This window comes from Vigna angularis, chromosome 1, assembly GCF_016808095.1.
Source record: "Vigna angularis cultivar LongXiaoDou No.4 chromosome 1, ASM1680809v1, whole genome shotgun sequence".
NCBI classification, from domain to species: domain Eukaryota; kingdom Viridiplantae; phylum Streptophyta; class Magnoliopsida; order Fabales; family Fabaceae; genus Vigna; species Vigna angularis.
In genome coordinates, this window is record NC_068970.1 from 24803642 (window position 1) to 24828292 (window position 24651).

Below are 24651 nucleotides of genomic sequence, written 5' to 3' on the forward strand. Positions count from 1 at the left end.
ACTCATACCGTCTCTATAAAAACTAAACACAATATTTAGAGTTTTACTAATTATTATTATTAGACAATTTTGGGTTTTATAGGTACACTAAAAATTTGATATTCTCTCACTAATTTAATTTCAACATTACTTTCTACTGATCCCAAACTTATGTCCAAATTTGCCATTGTTATGAACACCGCTATCTCTAATTTAATCTATATCTAATTTCAAAATATTCTACCAAAAATAAGTACATGTAAATCTAGCTAAACCTTTTTGCCCTTTTTCACATAAAAAAAAAGATAACTCAAAATACATAATTTGCCAATTAATAACAACAAATAAAATGGTTCACGATCACATGTCCTATCCAAATGAATTAAAACACAATATTGAGTGGTAATCTCTCTACCACTACGGATTTTCTGGCAAAGGTGAGTAGTAGTGAGACTATGTACAAAGTTTTCGGTGTTCTCCATAGTGGCTTTGCAATGCACTTATGATGGTTACACTCTTTTTTTTAATTCTCTTACAATTATAAACCGCCAAATATCATATTAAATTAAATTACCCAAAAAAAAAATCCTCACAAATTGCGAACTAAAACTGCTCCATTTGTTTCAGTGATGATGTCTATGGAGAGAATTAAAAAAAGAATAACTATTTTTAAAATTCAATAGAAAATTTTGAAGAACTAAAAGTAAAAGTGAGTTTTAAGATCAATTGCATATTTAAGCCTTATTTATTATACTGTATTTTAGTTCATCGTATCCACTTTAATTTTTCACTTATCTATTTGTTGTTGTTTAGGCCATGTACATAAAACGCAGTCTTGAAAGTTGTCCATTTTTGTTTGAACATGTTGGTTGTATTTTTTTATGAATAATTGGTATGAAAACTTATGAATGTTACCTCTTTTATGTGAATGTATACTAATATTACTTCCGATTATTTCGGCAGTTCGATGATTATGATTTGGTGATATCATGCTTGAGAAATTTGGTTGATCTTAGCAATGCAAGCCACGGATTTGGCATAAATAAATGTGGACAAACATGGAAACAAATATTGGCCCTTCTCTTGGTGATAGTGGTTTAGGCAAGTGTGCTTAGGAACTAAAATTCGGTACATGTGGTTCGGTGTCAACTTCTTCGGCCATTGGAGACAAATGGAATTCCTATTGAAACCTTCTATTAGCCAAAACTACATTCAATAGACCGCGTAATAGGAACAAAAACAGTGTGAAAACAAATCATTTTGCAACTTTCTTAAGAGCTCCCAGAGGAAGACTATTTCCTTCTGCGACAATAATGATTTGTATAGAAAATTTGACGGATCCGGTCATAAATTTTCGATTTCGTTAGAAAAAGTGTATGAAAATCAATGAGGTGATAATCATTCGTTTAGTCCTCAGTTTCCTCTGGTTTCACATAGAATTCAATATGGGCTATTCTACCTGGTTGCTGATAGCCAACTGCATCGACATGTGTGTGTAAGGGTTTGGCAATTGAAACCAAATGCTGAACTTTTAACATTCCACCTCTCCCAATGCTTAACTTACTTCCTCTATTTTCTTTAATAACACTGCTAGGCATGTTAGAAGTTGTTGCTCTGAGGAACTTATATTTGTACCTGTTGATAAAATGCAAAGTAATCACAGATTAGTTGACTGCAAAAAAGGACAACTAATACAAACAATAGTTATAAAAAAGGGGAAAAAATAGTACTTGAAAGAAGTTCGATGATCACACTGAAATGCTACCAAGAGTTCAGAATTGACATAATACATGAAATCTATCTGAAAAAAAAAACTATGTATATGATCATTTAATATTTGGAAGCAACCAGCATTTCATCATTCCAGGTGAAAAAAACGCAAACCTGCAAGTCTCCATGTCCTTCGGCTCTTAATGTAACAGAAGGAGGATCTGGCTCTAGAATAATCTGGATGCTTGACCCAGGCCATTCAAGATCCTCGATAGCTTCCTTTAGTGCTGCAGACTGGATTTTTAGATTAATAATCAGAATATTAGTTAAAATTATACAAAAGAAATATGTTTTTTTCACAAGTGACAAGTTTAGGAAATCGTGTATTTTCCATGAAGTATATATTCAGAGTTGACAAAAAGCATAAACATGCTCATCATATAAAAGGGTTCACTGGCAGCAACTTATTGGACTGCATAGCAGAATTCATAAGCAACAACTTTTATTTTATGAATCCAGTGTTAAAAATGAGTCAATTTTAGAAGATAATAAATCGTGGAAACAGAATTTGAATTTGATGTAAATTTGATGTGTGAAATTGATGGCATACTTTAACAGTAAAGGTTAAAGGGGTAGCCCCTGCAGGTTCAAAATTATAGTTCCATGCAGCTGTATCTGGAATCCTTGTTCTGATCTCTGCACAAATACTGGCATCCAGCGAATCTACAGATCTAAAGAAGTGGAAAAAGTATATTGAAGAAAAAGCCAAGAAAATTCTACAAAATGTTTCATTGATCTATCAAGAATCTTATTGAATAAATCATCATTATGGCTATCACATAATGGAATAACAGATTCAACCAGAAGTTCATACTTAACAGAGAAAATTATAAAAAGAAGAAACGTAGAAGTTATCCTTTGATTATGTGAATTCATTTTTGTCCAATAACTAAATTCAGATTCCTTTCTGTCACAAATATTTTCATAACCAACCAAATCTTTTCCCAGTCACCAACAGTTGATAGGCATACCGAACTTGCTGATTTGACTTACGTACCTATATTTATAATAGAGTGTTGTGTGTGGACTATATGCTGATGGGGCTCATACGCTAACCACAACATTCCTTTCCGTCCAAGATTTGTCACTATTACATATTTTAGAATAGAAACCCTAATTGGCAAGACACCTGTTTGCTTACACGTAGGATGCAATTAAAGCATCTTTCACTAGCACAATAGCAGAGTTTGCTAAGATAGGCTTTAGAAAGATTAGGATGAAAATGAAACAAAAGGTCTGTTTGGTTGCTTTCTATTTTCAAATTTTTGCGTAGGAACTACCTTAGTGGCCACAGACTACAAATGACCTGGCAACTTTCCAATGCCACTCCAGTCCCCAATAAACTATCATCACTGTCATCATTTGTTCCGATTCCAACTTGTTAAATTACACTCATTCCTTGACTATAATCTTCAAAATTATGCAGGGTTAAACTCATGTCTAACTATATATATAAGCTAATGGTCATGACCCACGAGTGCCTCGTTTGTTGCAAACAAAAATTTACACCAAACATACCATGATTCCATTCATGATGCTTTTGAAAGTTAAAACTTGGCTAGGAGTTAGTAAAATGTGGATTAAGTTCTAATAAGACATGGCAGAATTCAAGTCAAGATGGAGATGTATAGGAAATAGAACTAATGGGCTGTATCATCTTCTTCCATGAGTGCACTGACATGATTTGTTAGTAATATTCCTCAAGTTGAACAGTGATTGAGGCTTAGCTACTTTTCTTCAAGCGAGGTCATTTAACATAGCAAGCAGAAATAGAAGTTTGTTCAGTTGCCATGCGCGTGACAAGTGAAAAAGGCAGAGCATTCTTTGTTTGTCTGTCAGAGGGGATATAAGGAGCCTTGGAACAAGAATTGATGTATACTATAATTCTCACTACACCAGAAACTTAGTAATCTTTCTTCTCCCACCCATGTATGTGCTAAATCATGATAACGTGTACATTTTGATGTATGTTATCATTTCTACCCATTGAAATAGTGCTAACAACAACCACCACAGTTTCAAGGATTGATTCCAAATTATGAATGAAAAAAAAACGAAAGGGAATAGTTAGTTACACACTTGAGAAGAAGCTGCATATCAGGACCTGGATATTGAATCTGAATAACGCTAGATTGACCAGGAAGTGAAAAGGCGTTCAAGCAATCAACGAAATGTCCCAAACTCACTCCAAAACGAGGTCGTCCTCGTGACTTGTAATCGTAGCGAACGAAAAGCTGCAAATACACCACACACACTCCATTGAAATGGCGAGAAAAAAAACAATAGATAATAATGGAATCAAATGAAGAAATTGGTACCTCTCGTTTGAGATAAACCTTGGCTTGGAGGCAACTGCTTTCTTCGACGATCAAAACGATGCCGTGTTCCGACAACTCCAACACAGCATCCTAGGAAGGCAGTTAAGGAGTGAGTTTGAAAAAAAATGAAGGAGTGGGAGAGAAGGTGGTTATTATCACCTGGTGGCGCTTCCAGCGAACGGCGGTGAGGGCGCCTACTAAGCCTTGAACGTTTTCGAGCTCACAGATAACGTCTGGGGCCTCTTCCTCCTCCATGTCCGAATGGCTCATTCTTCTTCCCTTCCCAAAACCCTTCTTTCCCTTTCCGCTACAAACTCCACTCACTACTACTGAATACAAGTCACAACCTAAATTATGAAGCACACAGTTTCAGTGTAGAAATTTGCTACAGTGGTAAACGACGCCATGGAGAAGATTTTGTTGTTCAACTTTCCCCTGATTTTGGTAGTTTCATTGTCTAAAGAAACCTGGGTTTCGGTATTTTGTTATCATCTTATTCTATATAATTGTTAAACGATTAATTTAAATTTATAAGGCTTATTCGCCTCTATTTTTGTCACCTTTATTCCATGTTAAACTCATTTGTTTTCAATGTTAAAATATAATTTTTAATTTCGTAATTTATGTTCAATTTGATTATTTTTACTGACGATATTTAAATAGTTAACAGTGTAAAGTACACCTAAGAAAAATAGAATAAGCGGTCACACAACAGTAATGTTCATAATAACCGACTCACATCATCAACTCGTCACGTCATCACCATTTTCTCCAAATCAAAAACCTTAATTTTTGTAGGTTGTGGTTGATTTTGATTTCTATAGATTTTTGTGATTTAATGGAAAACGATTTGTGAGTTTCGCTTCTTGCACATGGTTTTGCATCATCAATGGAGGTTGAACGAGTTCAATGGTGGTGCAATTTTGGATTTTCCAGGTTTTCACAGAAGAGGCGCGGTTTCGCGAATTAGGGTTGATGTTCGATTTGAGAATTATGCATTTTCTGTAGGTTCAATAGTTCTATGATTATTGGGGTTTTACTTTGCAGGTTCTCGTGAAATTGAAGTTCTCTAGTTCGGGATGGAGAAGATCAAGATGGTGAGATGTTGATGGTGGTTCTCATGGTGCATAGCGATTTGGGCTCACGGAATTTGTGTTGATTCGTTTTAGTGGAAGGTTTCTTTTGCAGATTGAGTTTCTTGGTTGATTCGTGGTGGCTTGTGTGGTTGCTAACGGCGAAGCTCATGGTGGTCCGACAACATGAAAAAGATGATGGCATGAGTGTAGTGCACGGCGGCGCGCTAGTGGAAAGAAAATTAGGGTTTTGTCTTAGGGAAGATGATGATGATGTGGCGAGATTCGTGACAACTTATTCCCTTTTTTTGTTACGTGGACATAGTCGTTACCGATTTAAACATCATCAACCAAAAGGACCAAATTGAACATAAATTACGATATAAGGGACTACATTGAACATTCGAAAAAAATGAGTCTCACATCGAAAAAAGTTGACGAAAATAAGGACCAACAATGGTATTAAGCCAATTTATAATGATATTTTTCTTTTCTAATCTACTTTGCCTACAATAAAAGTAAGTATTGTCTACTATATCTACTATACCTATTAGAAAAGTAAGTGTTATGTTTTATCTATTAGGTAAATACCCTTCTTAAAATAGACTTAAATATTTATTGTCTTTATTCTTCTTAATTTTATGTTTAATTTAGTTCTTTTTCATAATATTATATAAATTTTTAATGACAAATTGTACATGTTACTTGTATTTGAATGAGTTGTTGGATTATTGTTCATGTGGTCGTCCTACCTAAATCGAACCACGTTGTCAACCAAAAGCAGTTTCGTTTCTCCAATACTCTGACACATCATATTCCAACACTATCGTGAACGCAACACCAACAAGGAGGAATCACGAATTAACTCATGCCTTCAACGCAAAATGTAAATCTATCTTCTCGAAACCCCTAATCATAAACCACACCTAGCACAAATCCATAATCACTCTTAAAATTAGGATTTTTGTGATGGTAGTATTGCGGTTTGTGTTTGCGATTTCGAAGTCTCTGTTTTAATTTGGGTGACACGATTTAGGGCCTTGATGATGCGATACTACTAGCGTCGCAATTCTGCTGCAGTTGCTTGGTTGTTCGTTGTTGCTCGTGATTCTTGGTGGTTCACTGTTACTTGTGATTCTTGGTGGTTCATTATAGTTGTGAAAACGACATATCTGTGTTGGTGATAAAGGTGCGAGATGCAGAAAGGGTCTGACATGGTTTGCACGATTTGGATTTGCAGGTGTTTCATTAAAGGCTAACGTTGGTTTGGACGTTGTTGGCTCACGGAGAAGTGTGGCATTGTCAACCACCATTAGAGCCACCACCAGACCAACTTTATTCCTCCACCACCATTATGAATGCAATACATTATGATTTTGATGTCCTTCTTGGGATGGATTGGTTGACTGACAATCACATTCTAATTTTATGTGGGCAATAAAAGATTGTTTTCCCATATGATGGTGTGGTATCGGGGTCAGCTTAAAAAACTTATCAGGGAAGTAACAAATGGAGCATTTTGTTTTATAATCATGACTCAAAAGAAAAAGAAGAGTTTCAAAGAATAAATTGTGGGCATACTAATGGTCGAAGAATATGCTGAGGTCTTTCTAGATGAAGCACTTGGATTACCACCGAGCATAGAAGTGGATTTTTCTATCGATTTATTTCCAAGAGTAGGTATGGTATCTGTGGCTCCATATCAAATGGCACTTGTGGAGTTAATTAAGTTGAATAAGTAAATTAAGAATTATTGGATATCAAACCAAGTGTTTCACCATGGGGAGCTATAATATTATTGGTTAAGAAGAAAGACAAAATTTCTAGAATATGTGCAGATTATTGGCAGTTGAATAAATTAACGATTAAGAACAAATATTTGTTGTCAATAATTGATGAAATGTTGGACTAGTTAAGAGGAATTATTGTATTTTCAAAGATTAATCTGTGGTCGGGATATCATTAGATACTTGCTAAACTTGAAGATGTGTATAAGGTAGTTTTGGATCAAGGTATGGGCACTATGAGTACTTAGTTTTGGGGTGATTAATGCTCCTACAATCTTTATGGACTATATGAATAATGTTTTTCATCCTTACTTAGATAAGTTTGTTATTGTGTTCATTGACGATATTCTTGGCTATTCAAGGAGTCGGGAGGAATAGGAAGAACACCTGGGGACAACTTTAGGTGTGGTTAGAGAGGATCAGTTGTAAAGAAAAAATGTGAGTTTTTGTTGGATGAGGTGCAATTCCTTGGACATGTTATTTCTTCACAAGGAATTTCGATATATCTAACTAAGGTAGAGGTAGTATCTAGGTGCGAAGTTTTGTGGGGCTAGTAGGGTACTACATGAGATTTGTAGAGGGATCTCCAAGATTGTAGGCTCTTTAACAAACTTGAGTCGGAAATATCACCCTTTTATTTGGACATAAAAAAGGTGAAGCAAGTTTCAAGGAAATGAAAAGGAGGTCGACCAGTTCACCAATATTGGCTATTCCAGACACAAACAAATCTTTTGAAGTGTTATGTGATGCTTCTTATTAAGGGTTAGGTTATGTACCAATGCAGGAGAAGCGACCTGTAGCTTATGCATTAAGATAGTTGACGGTGCACAAGAAAAATCACCCCATATATGACTTAAAATTGGCGGCAGTGGTTTTCGCACTAAATACTTGGAGACATTTGTATATGGCTTAATTTCAAGTCTTTAGTGATCATAAAAGCTTGAAGTATTTGTTTGAGTAAAAGGAACTGAACATGAGACAAAGAGGTGGATGAAGTTTCTTAAGGAATATAACTTTGAGTTACACTATCATCTTGTGAAAGTCAATGTGGTGGTAGATGCCTTGAGTAGAAAGAAAACATATTTGTTAGTGAGGATGGTAAAAGAAAATGAGTTGATTGAGCAACTGGGGGATATGAATCTAGGGATGGATTTATGCAAGAATCACATCAGTTGTAGTCAATTGACTATAACTAATGATTTCTTAAAGCTGATAAAAGACAAGCAATTGTTGGATAGTGACTTGAAGAAGATGGTTGATCTTATTGGTACAAATAAGGCTAGGGATTTTGTATTAAGGGCTAATAGTATCCTTCGTTTCATGAATGGAGTTTATGTTCCAATAAAATAGGAGTTGAAACAGATGATTTTGGAAGAAGGACATAAGATTATCTTGAAATGAAGAAAATGTATAAGGATTGAAAGAATCATTTTGGTAGTCTGATATGAAAAGGGATGTGACAAAGTTTATGGCACCATGTTTGGTATGTTAGAAGGAAAAAATTGAACAACAAATACTAGGAGATATGTTGCAGCAATTGAAGATCCCTTAATGGAAGTGAAACAATATTTCTATGGACTTCATCAATTATTTACTAGTAGGTGTCATGATACAATATGTGTAATAGTTTATCGACTTATGAAATGCGCTCATTTCTTACCGATTACTCAGAAGATGTCAATGGATAAAATGGATCAATTGTGTATTAGGGAAATTGTAGACTTCATGGAGTGTTGATAAGTATTGTATCTTACAAAGATCCAAAATTTGCTTCCAGATTTTGGCAGTTACTATAGGAAGCTTTGGGAAGTCAATTAAGGTTGAGTTCTATATATCAACCTCAAACATATTGTTAATCGGAGATGACCATCCAATCTTTAAAAGACTTGTTGAGAACTTGTGTGTTGGATCATTAGAAAGTTGGGATTAAATATTACCTTACATATAACAACAATTATCAGAATAGCTATGTATGAAGCATTATATGGAATGTGTATAACTCCTCTATGTTGGTTTTAGGATAAAGAAGATTTATCCGTGAGCACTAAACCTATACAAGTTTTAAACTATCAAATCAAGCAACTTTGTGGGAAGGACATTCATACACTAAAGGTATTATGGGGCGAAAAGAGTCCATAAATATCACATGGGAATTGGAAGAAGACATGACATATTCATAATATTTTCTGGTAAGTGCAATTTTAAGTTGCATATTACTCTTACATTTCACAATATATTTGCATTTTACTTTTAAGTTGATTATTCATATCTCTATGTTATTTTTGTTTAATATTTTAAGTTTAACTTTTTCTTTTATTTCATATGTCAATATCTTTTTAATATTTCTATTTCTTTTAGGTTATGTGTATCTATTTAAAAATTTTAACATCAACTTTGTAAGAACCGAGAGGTTTAGAAGAGTTTGGAGTAGACATGTGTAAGCAAAGGATGTGACCGAGCGATTTAGATTAAAATAAGATTGATATATAAATGAAAAATTTCAAAAGTCTCGTCCCATTATCTGAATACAGCTTTATCTCTCCAATTTCTTCTACTATCTTCTTTTCTCCTCCTTCTCTCTAGAGTTCTTCAATCTTAATTCATTTGTTCAACGTTCAGACTGTACCTAAAGAATTCGTGTGTCAAGAGCTTGCAATTCACCGATCAGTGTAGTGGTTAGAGCTGGTAAGTTTCGTTCCTTTAATTCTGGTGAATTTCTGGATTTCTGACACATGCAAGTAAGCCTTGTTGTTTGCATGTGTTCATCAACCTTCTCTTCTACTTTCTAACTTCATTTTTGGTACTTTGGTTGGTCTCTTCTCACCAATCAGTGAGCTATAGGTGTTCTTAGGATTTTTTGGAGGTGTGAGCAAATTTCTGGAAGGGTAGAAGATTCCCGTTTGGTTAAGAGGTAAGGGAAGCTAGTTAATTTAATTGTTTGGTTGATGATGTATGAAAATGTTGTTTGATGGTTTTGCATGTGGGTGAAATTGAATGTTTGGGTGTTCGACATTGTTTGTGTGACATGTTAAATGTTGTGATTATTGAGTTGTAGATTATGCAGACTTTGGAGTGAATTCTAGGTTGAGAAAAATATTCAGTTTTGGTAAATTCTAGTGTGTATTTCATTCTACAGAAGTTTTGTAAAATTATGCAGAAAGTCGAACAGACCGCTCGGCCAGGTTCAGGTACTTGATCTTAGCGGTATTCGGTTTCGTAGTAGTATTCGGTCTTAGTGTTGCTCAGTTTCGTACTGACGTTCGATATTAACAATATTCGTTTTCAGCCTTGGCAGTATTCGGTTTGATATTACCGTTCGTTATTAGTCGTATTCGGTTCTGTATTAGCGTTCGGTTTAGTAGTGCTAGGTTTCGTATAAGTGTTAGGTTTTGTATTTCCATTCGGTCTTAGCAGTGTTCGGTTTTGTAATTCATGTTCGGTCTTAGAAGTTTTTGGTGTTGTATTAGTGTTCAGTTTGAGTAATGTACGGTGTTGTATTACGTTCAGTTTTAGTAGTATTTGGTTTAGTCATAACTTTCGGTTTCGTACTGATATTCGGTTTAGCTATAGAGTTCGGTCTTGTATTGGTATTCAGTATTAACTGTGTTCGGTCTTTTATGGGACTTACTTGTTAATGACCGTTCGATAATGTTTTAGTGATCAGTTTTATATTAGTATTCGTTTTAAGTTTTTAGTGTTCTATCTAAGTTAAAAAGTGTTCGGTTGTGTAAGTGTTCGACCTTTTAACTACAGTAGGCTCATGTTTTGAGCCTTACTCGTTAAATGACCGATCGATCATGTTCACGTTGTGAGTGTTTTTCCGTTCGGTCTCATTCATAGGTTATGTTGATCTTTTCCATTCGATAGTACTCAGGGGTTGTACTGTTGTATGTTTGGTTTTCTTCTACGAAATGTTATTCGGTTCTTAAATATTGATTTCATTGTTTGGTTCAGATTGATTATTAGAGTTGTATTGATCTATTATGTATGAGAAGTTGTATTAAAAATTCAAATAAAGTATGATGTTCCAACTTTATGAAAGAGAATTTCAAGGAGGAATGTCTCGGTGATTGGTTAATCAAGGTGGTGGTATAATATGAATATGGACAGCGAAATCAACGGCATTCATCCTAACATTCTAATGATTACCAAGTCTCAAGTAGAGATGGGTAAGTCATGTCGTGAGAATAACAGGAGGCCCTAGCCGGGGGGTCCTACGGTGAGTGATAACGGGTTAACCTCATGTGGCAACTGATGGGTTTCTAGTTACTACACCCACGAGTGCACGAACAACCAAAAGCTACATATTCATACTAGTCCGGACGGTCAAGTTGTAGTGGTCGATTAATATGTGTTTATATGTTTTTCTACATGTGTATGATTATCTAATATGTTTGTTTGGATTGTATGTTCACATGACTATTAAATTACACTGGCTTATCCTTCTTTTTGTCTTGCTATGTTGCCCGTTCGACATTTCTCCTTTGCAATGATCATCCGGTGGATGTGAGCAAAGGATGACGAGTGTTCGGTGGAGTAGACGCTGGATGGAGAGGATCCAACTACTTAGACTAGGACCAATCAGTCAGGTGGAGATTTTGTAGGGACCGATCGGTTATGATTATAGTTTTGTTTTTTAGGCAGAATTTTGTAAAATTTTAATTTTATGGTTATTTTTGGATAACTATACTGTTAACACTTTATTACTTAGTAGATGACTGTTATATTTTATCATATTATGTGATGACTCTATAATATAGTTATACTATATTTTTCGAATGTTACAAACTTTATGTTGTATTTATTCTATACAGAATAGGTTTAATCCTTTTGAACATCCTTATTTGTGGAGGTTTGTCTCAAATAGATCCTCGTATTCTAAATGGTCTCAATTAGGTCCCTTATTGTGTAAAATTGAATCAATTTAGCCCTCGCCGTTAATTTGGCTGGACGACGTTTAAAAATGTTGTGCGTGGCAGAGTGACATGACCAAGTTTTACTATGTGGCACACATTGGTCGCTGAGTTGGTTTCTTTTATTTACATATTTAATTTAATTGAATGAAATCAAAACGCAACGTTTTATTTATGCAAAACTGATTACGATGTTCAGGTTTTATTTATCCTCCTTCTTTCTCGCATTCATCCTCTTTCTTTTTATCCTTTCCCTGTTGTCTCCGAGGGGTTACCTTCCACCAACAACATTTGAATCAACTTGGTGCAATTCATCTTCGTCTGGATGGTTCCCTCGTTCATGATGTCCACCAACAATGAACCTTCGCGGGTTGCATGAGATTCCTCTTCAGCTCCGAACCCAAATCCAAATTGACAAGAATCCCAATCGCTTCCGACCCAACCACGTGCGAGGTGAAAGGACCCAACAAGGAAGAAATCAAAGCAAGCCCATTGTTTTCCTCTACGATTTTCCTAGTGGAGAGGTGGGAATTGACAAGTTTGCGAAGTTGTTTGAGGTCACTGGGTCACTTCTTCGGTCACGTTGAACCGACGAGACGGTGGTGGAGGTGGTGACGAGAACTGGACGATTCGAATGAGAGGGTGTTGAAGGAGGGAAGAGGAAGAAAAGTTCATCTTTTGTCTTCACCCTGTCTGACATTTTCACTTTCTCAACAAATCCAAAATCTTCAAAAAAATGAGATTTGGTCAAATAGTCCAACTTTAAAGAAGATCCACTAAACACCGATGGTCTAGAAAAGGGGCCACCATAAAAAATATTAGCTCCAATGCTCAAGCTAAAAGAAAACCGGCACAAGCTAAATCTGAAAAGAAATGTAAACTGAGGCAAGAGAACCTTGGAAACCCCAAAAATGGCAACAAGGTTCTGATCAAAGACAATCTGTGTAATTGAGGCCTGTACAATGTCGGTGTTGATGGCAACAGATCCATTCACACGCGAAATGCTGAGTGTGAAACTACCAACACCCATGGCCTTAGTGGTGAGGGTGGGTTGGAAGGGGTTAACAACCGATTCAAGCGAGCCAATAGGAATGAAGGACATGAAATTTAAGAACCACCCCTTTTTTATCTGCAGGTAGAGACTGAAGGGCCATAGAGGGTAAAAGATCAGCAAAGGCATCATCCACCGGTACGAAAAGAGTGATTCTAGCACCACCCTCATTAGCCTCAAATTCCTAAAATTGGAAATTAAATAGTTAGTTAAATGTCAAAGTCTAAATAATGTACATATGATAGAGAGTTTCACATAAGAAACATGTAGAAAATAACTAATGAAATTCAAACTCAGTATCCGAATCACCAACACTACCTGAACTACGTCGAAGGCCGCGAGCATTGAGGCGATGACGTTGAAATTGTGGTTGCCGATTAGGGCTTTGGTGACGTTGAGGACGATGTTGGGGCGAATTTCAGACGCCATGAGGTCAAGGTCGTAGGGATGAGAAGGGAATTGACGACGAAGATGGTGACATTGTAGGGTAGGGTTTTGACAAAGGACAAAACAGTGACGTTTGAGAGGGAGTAAGGGGGGAACGGATCGAGATGAGGCCAGATTCAAGGTCGCGCGTGAGGATTTGGCGACGAACTTCTCCTAGTGGGAGCCACCAGGAGTTGCCAAGGGTACGGCGGGAGAGGCGGAGGGAGACGACGTGGAGAGGATAAAGAGGAAGAGATGAATGCGAGAAAGAAAAGGATAGTTTTTTAAAATTTAAAATAATTAAATTCCACAACAGTTGAAATGCAACTAGGTGTGAAATTGCATGTAAAGAGAACAGACACTTGCTGGGGTTCTCACGATAGCCAAACTGGAAATAGTCTAGACGTGACACTGCTACACAACCCCTCTAATTCTATGTTACACTCAGACCCGGGTATAGGGTCCCACTCATGATATGCAAAGTAATAATAATAATAATAAAAACGAATATAAATAAATTACCAAAATAAATAAAGACAATCATATATAATAAATAAAGGGAAAATAAATAAAATAAAGAAAAACCACATCAATTTTGCACATTAAGACGGCCTAATTCTCTAGCGTCCCCAGTGGAGTCTGCGACCCGAAAAACAAACGGGTTTGAGAAATAAATTTGTGGAGTCGCCACCATAATTTATTATGGAAAACCATAAAATAAGACATAGTCTACGAAAAGAGATTTTCAAGTTCGGGAATCGGTTACGCGTAAGGAAGGTATTAGCACTCTATCGCACCTGCCCAAAGGCAGTACCTTTAATTAAATGTATAAAGTTGACGTGGTTTTTCAAAATGTTTAAATTTCCCTAAAAAAGTAAAAAAAATAAATAAATAAAAATTATTAAGAAACAAAAAAATATTTTTTGTTTTATGAACCTGACAAGAATTTACCTTGGTCCTACGTACATCCATTTATAATGGACAATACGTAGTTCTTTATGTAGAAAAAAGTTTGTGAGTTTGTTTCAAAAAAACTATTATTGATTGATAATAGTTAATCCGAAAAAAGATTTGGTTTAACAAGATTGACAACTTTTTTGGTTTTGAAGGTTTTTGTATTTGTTATTTATTTAAGAATGGTGGGAAAAAGAAGAAACCGGCCATAGGCCGACACATACTTATAAAAAAAAATTATGATTTAAAAAATACATTATTTGTGTGTAGAAAAAAAACATACCTTTAGAAGAAAAAAAATTTAGTACAATAAAAAGAGAAAAAAGAATGGTGTAGAGGTGACATATCTTTTTAGCTTTTAGTACTCTCCTATTTCTTCTTTGATGATTACCGTTGACAGAACCCTTAGGGTGAGAATCTATTTTTTTTTTCTATACTCTCTTTCTATTATTTCTGCATGCTTCTCTCTATTTTTTTCGTCCCATTTTTTTCTATGACAGAGTGCGTATTTATATACACATTATAATGTTATGGAAATCTTGCCTTAATTGTGAATTAATTGACAATAAAACAAAATAGGGAAAGAAATGGTAATGCCAGAAAACAAATTAAATAATATTCAAAACATTGATTATCATTATTCTCAGAAAATCATATTTTCCTCGTTAAAAGCAACTGATGCAACAAATTATATTAATATACTATTTTAATTATTGTTTATAATTATTAGCATAATATTAATTCAAATTATTACCATATTAAACTAACATTTCAAAAATATTGTGTTTGGTATTAAAGTTATTATTTTATCCCTTTTTACCCACCATTAATTATTATTCTCTTATTTTTTATTTTTATTTATTTACTTACTCAGACGAAATTGGGTGTTGACACATATCTAAATATTATTTTTAATATTATAATTATTATAATAATAATAATAATTATTATTATGATTATGATTATGATGCGTATAATCCATTATTATTGGTATTGGTATTATTAGCTGTATTTTGTATAGTACATTAATTTAACATAACAAATCAATATTAAAATAATACTATTTATTTTTAATTAATTTTTTATAAAAATAATGATACTTAATAATTTTTTTTATATTATCAAATTCATTATTTAAATATTATATATAATTATAAAACTTAAGTATAATTATGTAATTAAACTATTATTTAAATATAATAATAATTTATTAATTTTCTTAATCCAAATTAAAAAAAAATCCACGAGTCTGAGCCTAGTTTAGTTAAACATAGTATTTTATTATTAAATCAATGTTGTCTATTTATTAAAAAAAATATTTATATGAATTTCCTCGTCCACATTTATTTTATAATTTTATTATTTAAGTTTTTTAAACTAAAATAATTACTTTATCAATTTTATTCATTTGGTAATTATTTTCTTTTTTCAATTTAATTAATTTTATAAATTTAACAATTTTTGTAATCGTAAAACTACTTACAAAATAAATAAAAAATATTTACAATGAAATTATAAAAATTATTTATATTTACAGTAAAATTATAAAGATTATATTTTATAATCATGGAAAAAATGAAGCATGGTGAAATATAATAGTTATTGAAATATTGAGACCCACGAACAATTTTTAATTCTGAAATTCTAAAATATATTTTATTCCTGTATTATATATTACAAATTTATTTTATAATAATACAATATTATAAATTAGTAATAAAAATACAATATTCAAAATAGAGAATTGAACTGAAAAATAAAAATAAAATATATTATTACCTTAATTTTACTGAATAATAAACATGTTACTTAATTAAACTATAACCATGTTAATATGATTTTTTTACCGTATTTATATTAACTAATACTTCTATGTTTAACAATAAACTAATTATAATCAATAATAAATATTAATTAGGCCGATTGGAAAAGATTAGTGATTTAGTAAAAAATATATTTAAATTAGTTTTTATTTTGTTTTAATTATATTTTTAGTACTTAAAATTAGAAATGAAGCTCACTTTAATTTTTTAAGTAAAATTTTTCAGATTTAAAAATGCAATTTCAACCCAACAAATTTACTATTTAAAGATTACAATTTTATGAAAAAAAAATCATTTTAATTCTTCAAATTTAGTATTTATGAAATTTTCTATATTTAGGAGAACATTTTAAGAAAATTGAATGACCAAAAACAGATTTACCTCAAATTTCAAAAGCTAAAAATGTAATTGAGTCTTTTTAACTAATAAATGAGTCCAACAAACACTGAGAATACATACTATGAGTTCACAATTAATATTTCATAAAATATAAGTAAAAAATCAATATTAGTCTACAACAAGACAATTTTGGTCTGATATGCACAAACTAAGCCAGACTAAACAAAATCCATGTTAGTTCTGAGTGAGCACTTGCAGGTGTAATTAGTACTAAAAGAACATCACTCATTGTTGGGGATAAGGTTACCTTGAACAATATGAATTATTAATGTACATTTTCATAAGACATTCAGTTTTTTTTTGCATCAGAAGAAAGTAAGCCCATCTGTTCAGTAAGTAGGTCCATATGTTGAGATTTTTCCCATCCATTTTCAGTTGGCTGCAACTCATTCTCATAGAATACTTCAGTACCATTCGTTTCAATATCCTCTGACACCGGAGTTCGCACAATATCATCCCAAAAGTGAGGATTGTTCAACAAATCATCGATGTCTGGTTCAGTTGAAATACTATCAAAATCAAGGGGTAGTGACATATTCACCCCAAATGAAGTAGGATCCATGTATCCGTCACCACCAGTTTCTGGTGCCATATAATTTTCTTGAGGAATATTGAGAATGTTTCCTGCTACTATATCTGGTATTGTAGCAAGGTCCGGCATTATTTCATCTGTTTGAGTAACAGGGATAGCAGGTGCATTAGGTTCCCCAACTGAAACATTTAGATTAGGATATGTAACTTCTCCACAGGCTGCAACTTGGGAAGAAGATAGAATCTCAGATTTTCCTGTTGAAGGACCGTGCCCTTGAGTCCTTGCTGCAGATGGAACATAAGAAGACTGCACCTTAGTTGGAGGGACCTCTTGAAGTGTTACTCCAGAAGATCGACTCAAAGAGTTTCCCCTGTCCATTTCACTGGATGGTGATGAATGATCACCAATCAAATAATTATCGGGGTTATTACTGAAAGATTCTTGTCGAGAAGCATCCAATTTCATTATTTGCCTTACCATTGCTTTTGCTGCTTCATTTATCAGAGGTTGATATTTAACAATTTGCCCATCAGAAGCAGCTGTATGTTCCATTTCACCAATACCTTCCTGCTTCAGTCGACGTTTTTTATTTGCCTCTGTTAAGCGTCTATTACTATCATTTTGCTGTTGTACAAATTGAGATAAGAAACCAGGGCTCTGAACAGCCTTTGCAAGGAATGACATCATTTGTTGCTGCCGTTGCTCCATTCCCTGAAGGCGCTGAACCATAGTCTGCAGCTGGTTATCAGTAGATTGCTGCTGCTGCCTCAATCTCACAAGCTCTTGCATGAGCACATTCTTATCTCTCTTGAGAATTTCAACCTCTTCCTCAAGTCCAAACTTCCCAACTTCTACACAAGCCCCAACCGATGAATTCTGTCCGTGTACTTGTTGTGCTTGTTGATGATTATGACCATGGGCAGGTTTCCGCCGAGATATGGTCTTAAGCAAGTGCTTTTGACCCCTTAAAAATCCCTCATTTGCAAACTCCCAGCGATCCGGGTCTACCTTTCTAAAACCCTGCTTAATGATGAATTGTTGTGAGAAACGTAAGGTCACAAGGAGGCCAAATGTAAAACTTTTTATTTGATATACACAACATTTGGCATGCACTAACAGCCGAAAACCTTGAAGGAGGAAATTAAAAATGGTAACATATGGATAAGATGCAACAATATAGCAAAAAGATTAAACGGACAACAAAACAGAATTATTCATTTAACCCACGTCTGCATGAAAAGGGCTCCTCCATAGCCTGAGACAGGTTCTTCTTGGGAACTAGATTCTAGGCAAAGTAGTTAATCCCATACACCAGAGCAAAGCAGCCTACCTCAGGACTTATGATACAAGATAAATTATTTATGATTTATATATTGCACACTAGCCGAAACACATGCACTACCAAACTTGTGTGTATGCATTTCTATTACATTAAATTTGATATATATTATAATAATCCAATGCTACTTGTTTCTTTAACCCAGCCACCGGTGGAAACATTATGAATCTAATTCAAAATTTGTAATAAAAGCAGAAAAAGACTACGATTCTAGTGAATAATAAAATAATTTTAAAGCAATATTTTCAATAATAAAATCAAAGAGTAAAAAACAGAGGTCTTTGTAAACTGCACACACCAGAAAAAACCTTGAGAACAGAGGTGGGACAGAACAGGACAGGAGTTGCTACAAACAAGAGCAAACAATGCCATGAATTGCTGTAGAGTGGCAAGAAAATGACAATAAACACATGTAAAGGGTGAAATTCAAACCATAAGAAGAGCATGCACAACATAATGACAACTATGATTTCCTAACAATAGCAGGTGAAAACTAGAGCAAGAAGCACTGTCGAAACAGAGGGGGCCAAGATGAAGCTCATGAATCATCAGTAGTGACTGTGATACCACAGTAATGCCATGATTATCACTAGCTTGGGGCTCTGCAATGGAAGCTTATGAAAATGTGATGCAAGGCGATGCATAACGAGCCACAGTGGCACAACACCACAAAATCTCACAATCAACTACTAGATTTTGGAATTTAGATACTTTTCTCCTGCATATAAGCATACAAACCAACAAGGTTGCCAAAAAAAATTTAAGAAAAGCTGTGATGCTTTCACAAGCTAAACTCCCAAGAGTTACATAACTTGAAGTGTTTAGAAAACTTAGACACACAAACATGGACCAACATGCCTATACATATGATCATTAACAGTTATCATTTGACGTGGCTCCAAAACTATGGTTCATCCCGTGTTGTTAAGATGTCACAAACTATGGTTATACAAAATTTAGAAGGAAGTAGCTGTATTGTGTAGAAAACTAGAAAACAATAGTGTATAAGTTTACCGAATATATACATCTTTATCCTAGAAAAGATTTTGACAATGAGCTTTTTAAAAAGTGGATTTTGGTTTAATTCAACTTTACAAAACTAGCTTACAAGGTAAGGTTTATACTTACTTATATATTATAATTTAGAAGCATCTCTAGTTGATGTAAGATTTCAGACACAACTAGTCACATCAAGGATTGGGGACATCTGCAGTGTAGGACAAGATATTTGGAGGTAGTCTAATAGGAACTTGATAGACCAATCAAACCTTGCTATAACAGGCTCAAATGGATTTAGGCCTGATTCAACTCTATGAAAATTGGCTTGAATTTTGAGGTTTGCACCTACTTACATACCATAATTTGATCATATCTCTAATTGATGTGAGATCTCCAATACACCCATTCAAATTGAGAAATGGAAATCTCAAATGTGAGACTTTATAGTAACTTGATAGCAAGTGATATGATAACCCAACAAACCTTTTTAGGATAGATTGTGGTACATTTTAGATACCTAACTCAACCTACAAAACTAACTTACAAAGTATGAGAATTGCTTCCACTTATATATTATAACTTGACCATATCTCTAGTCAATCAAGCTAATTTGTTCTCAATAGCCAGAAGATTTTGACATCAAATGCACCCAAAATAACCAAGGAGATAAATACCTCCTAACTTGAGTAGAAATGTCAATAAATAGCTATAGAGTTTAGTTTAAATTGATCTCTAGAAGAGGAAGTAATTAATAGAATTTGCATTCTAATAGAAAGTGCTCAACAGATCTGAAATAGAATGGTGAATGTGTGGCAAATGGCCTTTCATCATTCAAAATCACCTAGCTAACATTATTTAACACAAATACTAAGTTTGACGGCCTAGAATTTAAGTTTAAGTCTTAATTCAACTCCACAAAATCAACTTGGAAAGTGAAGACCGCCCATGCTCTATAAACTCTATTCAAGTAGTATATCTAGTTGATGAAAAACTAAATCCCCACCCTTGAAGCTACAATTAGTGCAACCCCCAAAACATGCCATAACTAGAGTTGCCTGGGATTGATCACTTCTAAAGGGGCTTTTCAACGCTACCATCTATTCCTCGGGCTACCAGCTTGGAGCACGGAAAATGCAAATGACCCAACAATAGATCTGGGATAAATTTTGATATCATCTTAAAAGTTGATTTTAAGCATAACTCAACTTCATAAACTAGTTGGAAAAAGTCGTAGTTAAATCAGGCTAGGAGTGACCGCACTACACAAAACGTGGTTGCAAAGATTATTAATTCCATTTTCCTCAAAAATGGTCACTGCTTCGGCTAAGCCACCAGGTCATTTTTTACCCTAATCCTTAACTTACCACAATAAAAAAATAGACAAACTCAACTTAAAAAAAATAATTTTTCATACTTAAAATGAAGTTACACATTCAACATAGTATAACCAGCCTACAATCAAATTTATGATAACATATCATCGGATCTAATCACTCGGTTTTTTGCACCGAACATTGACGCATCCCCTCAAAATAGAGGACAGACCAATCAACGAGCATGCCTTGAGTCATCACACAAATAAACAAGCAATCATGTAACTTATCTAGCAAAGATATGTTTCCTCACATTCCCCTCAGGTGGTCCATCCCAAATAAACAATAATCGCAATCCATTCACTCTTCATAATCATCCAGACAAAACAACCCATAAATTTAATTACGTGATTGACCCAACATATCCGAGAAATAAATAACAGTTACTTCCTCCATTATAATTCCAACTTCAAGGCCCACTATCTACTTCAGTTGAAACGACAACCAAGGACGGTAAACATAAAGAACAATTCAAGAACAATTCAAGAACAATTCAAGAACAGTTCAAGAACAGTTCAAGAACAGTTCAAGAAAAACCCTCCATTTCCCACTCGGAAACAGTTAATCCAATTGACAATTGCCGGTAAACAATGGTCCAAGTGTAGAAAACGAAAGTCAGAAGGGGTTTACTTACGTAGGTGTTTAACTGGCGAACGAAGCTGGAGAAGTTATTGTGCTTGAAGTGTTTGGGCAAAAGGTCTCTGGCGAACTCCGGAGGGTTCCAAACAATGAAGCTGTTGTTCATTGGACTCCACGACACAATTGAGTCCGTCGAAGGGTCGTCCACCATGTCATACGTCTTGCTCAGGAAAGGCGGCGGCGCGTTAGCGTTCGGAATCGGTGTCGGCCCCGCCGTCGACACTTCTCCGCCCCCACTGCCTGCTCCCTCCATTTCACAATTTCGATAATAAAAAATCTGAAGCCAAAATTAAAGCGAAAAAAAATGCTGGGTTTTGTTATGTGTAATCTTGATTTCTACAGAGAAAAGGAAAAACTCAAACCCTAGTTGGAACCTGGGGATGCAAATTATGAATTATAATATATATATATATATATATATATATATATATATATATATATATATATTAGTGTTCGAAAACTAACCAGTGAGAAAATTTTACAGACAGAGAAGTTAGAGAGAGAAGGTATGGACGATGATGGGGTCAGGATTCAAAATGGGCATTTATTTATATCTGAGTGAGAATTGAGACCGTACGATATCCATTTTTTAGGAAAGAAAAATATCTGTTAGATTTTTGTTTTCTGGTTTTACTGAAAAACTTACCATGGGACAAATTTCGAAAAGGGAAAGGGGAATGATGACACCAGCATGATAAGTGAGCCCTTTGATTTTCAAATTTGTCACTACATGTATCCAACCCTGTTTCTCCATATGTAATCAAATTTACTTAATACGATTACAAATTTACTAATTCTAACAATTAACGTAACTTTAAGGATAAAATAGTAAAGAAAATATGTTTACGAAAAATTAGTTTTTTTAAACAACTTATTAAGCATAATAAGTTTTATTGGCTTTATTTAATACAATATTTATAGATTTTCTACTTCTACTTTTTTTAGTTTTACATTATAAGATTAATGTATATAAATTAATTGAAGATTAAGCGAAAAATAAAATATAAATACAAAGTAAATCATGTCGTTTATAAAATAATATATATTAATAATAATCAAACTATAACAATTTACTCAATTAAAGTATAATTTTATATTTTTTTCATGTAAGAATACAACAACACGATTAAATGATTCGCATTTTACCGTACTTAGAAAAAATCACATTAGATCAATCTTAATTTATATAAATAGACATCAAATAATCTTATATTAATATAAAATATAATATATAATATATAATATGTGACATTCCCAAAATATACGACATGCATATATAATAAAGATGTCATTCAGTTATAATATTGAAAAGCAGCATACAACATACTATTGTGGTTACAGTCATCCAAAATAAAATCAGAATTGGTCTCTTAAACATAAAGGACCCCTGAGAAGTATTATCAAAATAACTCTACAAATTATAATCCTAGAAGTACTAAGCTGCCGCATCACCATCTTCCAGCACTTGCTCCACGGACACCTCCTCTTCATCTGCTCACATCCAATTGGATGATCATTGCAAAAGAAAGCATACCCAAACAAAACACAACCACACAAGCAAGGGTGAGTTAGTTTTACAAGCAATCATACAATATTAGAGTAAATAACACATCAAGAACTACTTCAATCCAAGCAAGTTAAATCATACAACCTAGCATGTCATATACTAGACTTAACTCGTTCGGACTTAGAATGACTGCCGAGCTATGGCGGGTTATGCGCTTGTGGTGGCTTATGAAACTTGGGTTCCCCACCCTACCACACTCACGAGGTTAGCTTGTTCCGGGCCTTGAGGCATACTGGAAGCCCCCAAGACTAAGACCTCCTGCTACTCCTCACCACATGGTTCAATCCTCTCTACTTGAGAATGAAAGACCATTGGAGCATCAGGAAAACCCCCAAGACTGAGCTTCCCTGCAGATCATTCTAAACACTAAGGCACCACTATGAATCTTCTCCTTGAAGATCATGGAATTACGTCCATCCATCATACTTATTACATTCAACCACCAAACATGTCTCATACATTCACATACTTTCAGTATAATAACATTACCACGATCATACTATGCATTTCAATCATTCCGCACACTTAATTCAAACTAAAACAAGAGCAAATGAGCTTGAACCGAACGCTGTAAGTTTTGGTCGAGCACCGAATGCTGTAAGCCTTGGCCAAACACCTAGAGCCTTGGCTAAACACTTAGAACCTTGGCCGAAAGCTTAGAACCTTGGCCGAACACTTAGAGTCTTGGACGAATGCTTAGGGCCTTGGTCGAACACTAAAACCTTGGCTGAACGCCTAGAGCCTTGACCAAACGCTTAGGGCCTTGGCCGAACACCTAGAGCCTTAGTCGAACACTTAGAACCTTGGCCGAACACTATTTAGGGTTGACCGCTAAGAGAGACCGAACACTATCAAGACCACTCACTAAGACCGAACGCTACCAATACCACCCACTAAAACCGAACGCTACCAATACCATCCACTAAGACCGAACACTACCAATACCACCCACTAAGACCGAACGGTCAACTGCAGCGTTCTGCATAATTCTGCATAATTGCTACCAGAACCCAACATGACCATTTCTACTAACTTCTAACACCCTTAAGTCTTGTTTTATACTTAATTAAACTTATCTAAATGATTCTAAACATTCCTACTACCATTTTAAAGTGATTAGAGTTCAATTTTAACTTTAAAACACCAATTTCAACAACTTAGGGACCTAAATCCAATTATGCTATTTTTAACACGTTTTATTCTAGTTTTAGGACTTGGACCAGTTCTAATTGACTCACCTATGGTAGCCCAAACTGCCCAATTGGTCATTGGAGAAGAACCCAATGTGTGAACGCATCAAACTCACCTTCGACGCTAGCACATATGACTAGTTACAACTGACTGGATCAGACCAGGACTGCTCTATGATCAGGGATGTGCCAACTCAGGTTTTTAAGGTTCCTCTATCCTACCAACAAAGTACTCTCAGCAATTCCCAGTTAATTTATTTAAGTTATACAAACTGTCCTATGGGGTTCTAGACTCAATTTGTCCAATTCCAATACTACACTTCCCTTCACAGTAATCTAAAACAGTACCTGTAACTATCCATATTGACTATTTTATCATAATTCTTACCCCAAACCTGAAACCCAGTACAACCAACAACTCATCCAAGTCAAAAACATTCAGTACACCATGATTATGCTACTGTTACACATCCAATAATACAAACCAACATGCTCATCACCAAAAACATAACATAACAG

At 34.6% G+C, this 24651-nt stretch overlaps 2 protein-coding genes across 3 annotated transcripts; both read right to left on the minus strand.

The window, feature by feature from the left end:
- Window positions 1-1279: 1279 nt before the first annotated feature.
- On the minus strand, window positions 1280-4569 carry LOC108324145 (uncharacterized). Of its 2 annotated transcripts, XM_017556996.2 has the most exons (7): window positions 4227-4569; window positions 4068-4157; window positions 3829-3983; window positions 2300-2420; window positions 1864-1983; window positions 1710-1780; window positions 1280-1614 (listed from the first exon to the last, which is right to left on the minus strand). In XM_017556996.2, the coding sequence occupies exons 1-7, from the start codon at window positions 4335-4337 to the stop codon at window positions 1386-1388; spliced, it is 897 nt and encodes a 298-aa protein (XP_017412485.1). In that variant the 5' UTR covers window positions 4338-4569; the 3' UTR covers window positions 1280-1385. The 2 variants fall into 2 exon arrangements, with proteins under 2 accessions (XP_017412485.1, XP_017412491.1); XM_017557002.2 differs by lacking the exon at window positions 1710-1780 and having other exon boundaries at window positions 1462-1614; window positions 4227-4552.
- Window positions 4570-16555: 11986 nt separating this feature from the next.
- Window positions 16556-21902, minus strand: LOC108323550 (heat shock factor protein HSF8). Its single transcript, XM_017556042.2, has 3 exons — window positions 21841-21902; window positions 21371-21652; window positions 16556-18045 (listed from the first exon to the last, which is right to left on the minus strand). The coding sequence occupies exons 2-3, from the start codon at window positions 21626-21628 to the stop codon at window positions 16783-16785; spliced, it is 1521 nt and encodes a 506-aa protein (XP_017411531.1). The 5' UTR covers window positions 21629-21652; window positions 21841-21902; the 3' UTR covers window positions 16556-16782.
- Window positions 21903-24651: the final 2749 nt, after the last annotated feature.

What these genes read in the sequence shown, in the direction of transcription:
- LOC108324145 (XM_017556996.2), bottom strand. Translation starts at nt 4,337, where the DNA reads ATGAGCCATTCGGACATGGAGGAGGAAGAGGCCCCAGACGTTATCTGT. An exon ending in TTCGCTGGAAGCGCCACCAG is followed by an intron (nt 4,158 to 4,226) that starts GTGATAATAACC and finishes CTGCCTTCCTAG; the next exon opens with GATGCTGTGTTGGAGTTGTC. An exon ending in AAGGACATGGAGACTTGCAG is followed by an intron (nt 1,781 to 1,863) that starts GTTTGCGTTTTT and finishes TTTTTTTTTCAG; the next exon opens with ATAGATTTCATGTATTATGT.
- LOC108323550 (XM_017556042.2), bottom strand. Translation starts at nt 21,628, where the DNA reads ATGGAGGGAGCAGGCAGTGGGGGCGGAGAAGTGTCGACGGCGGGGCCG. An exon ending in TTCGCCAGTTAAACACCTAC is followed by an intron (nt 18,046 to 21,370) that starts GTAAGTAAACCC and finishes ATCATTAAGCAG; the next exon opens with GGTTTTAGAAAGGTAGACCC.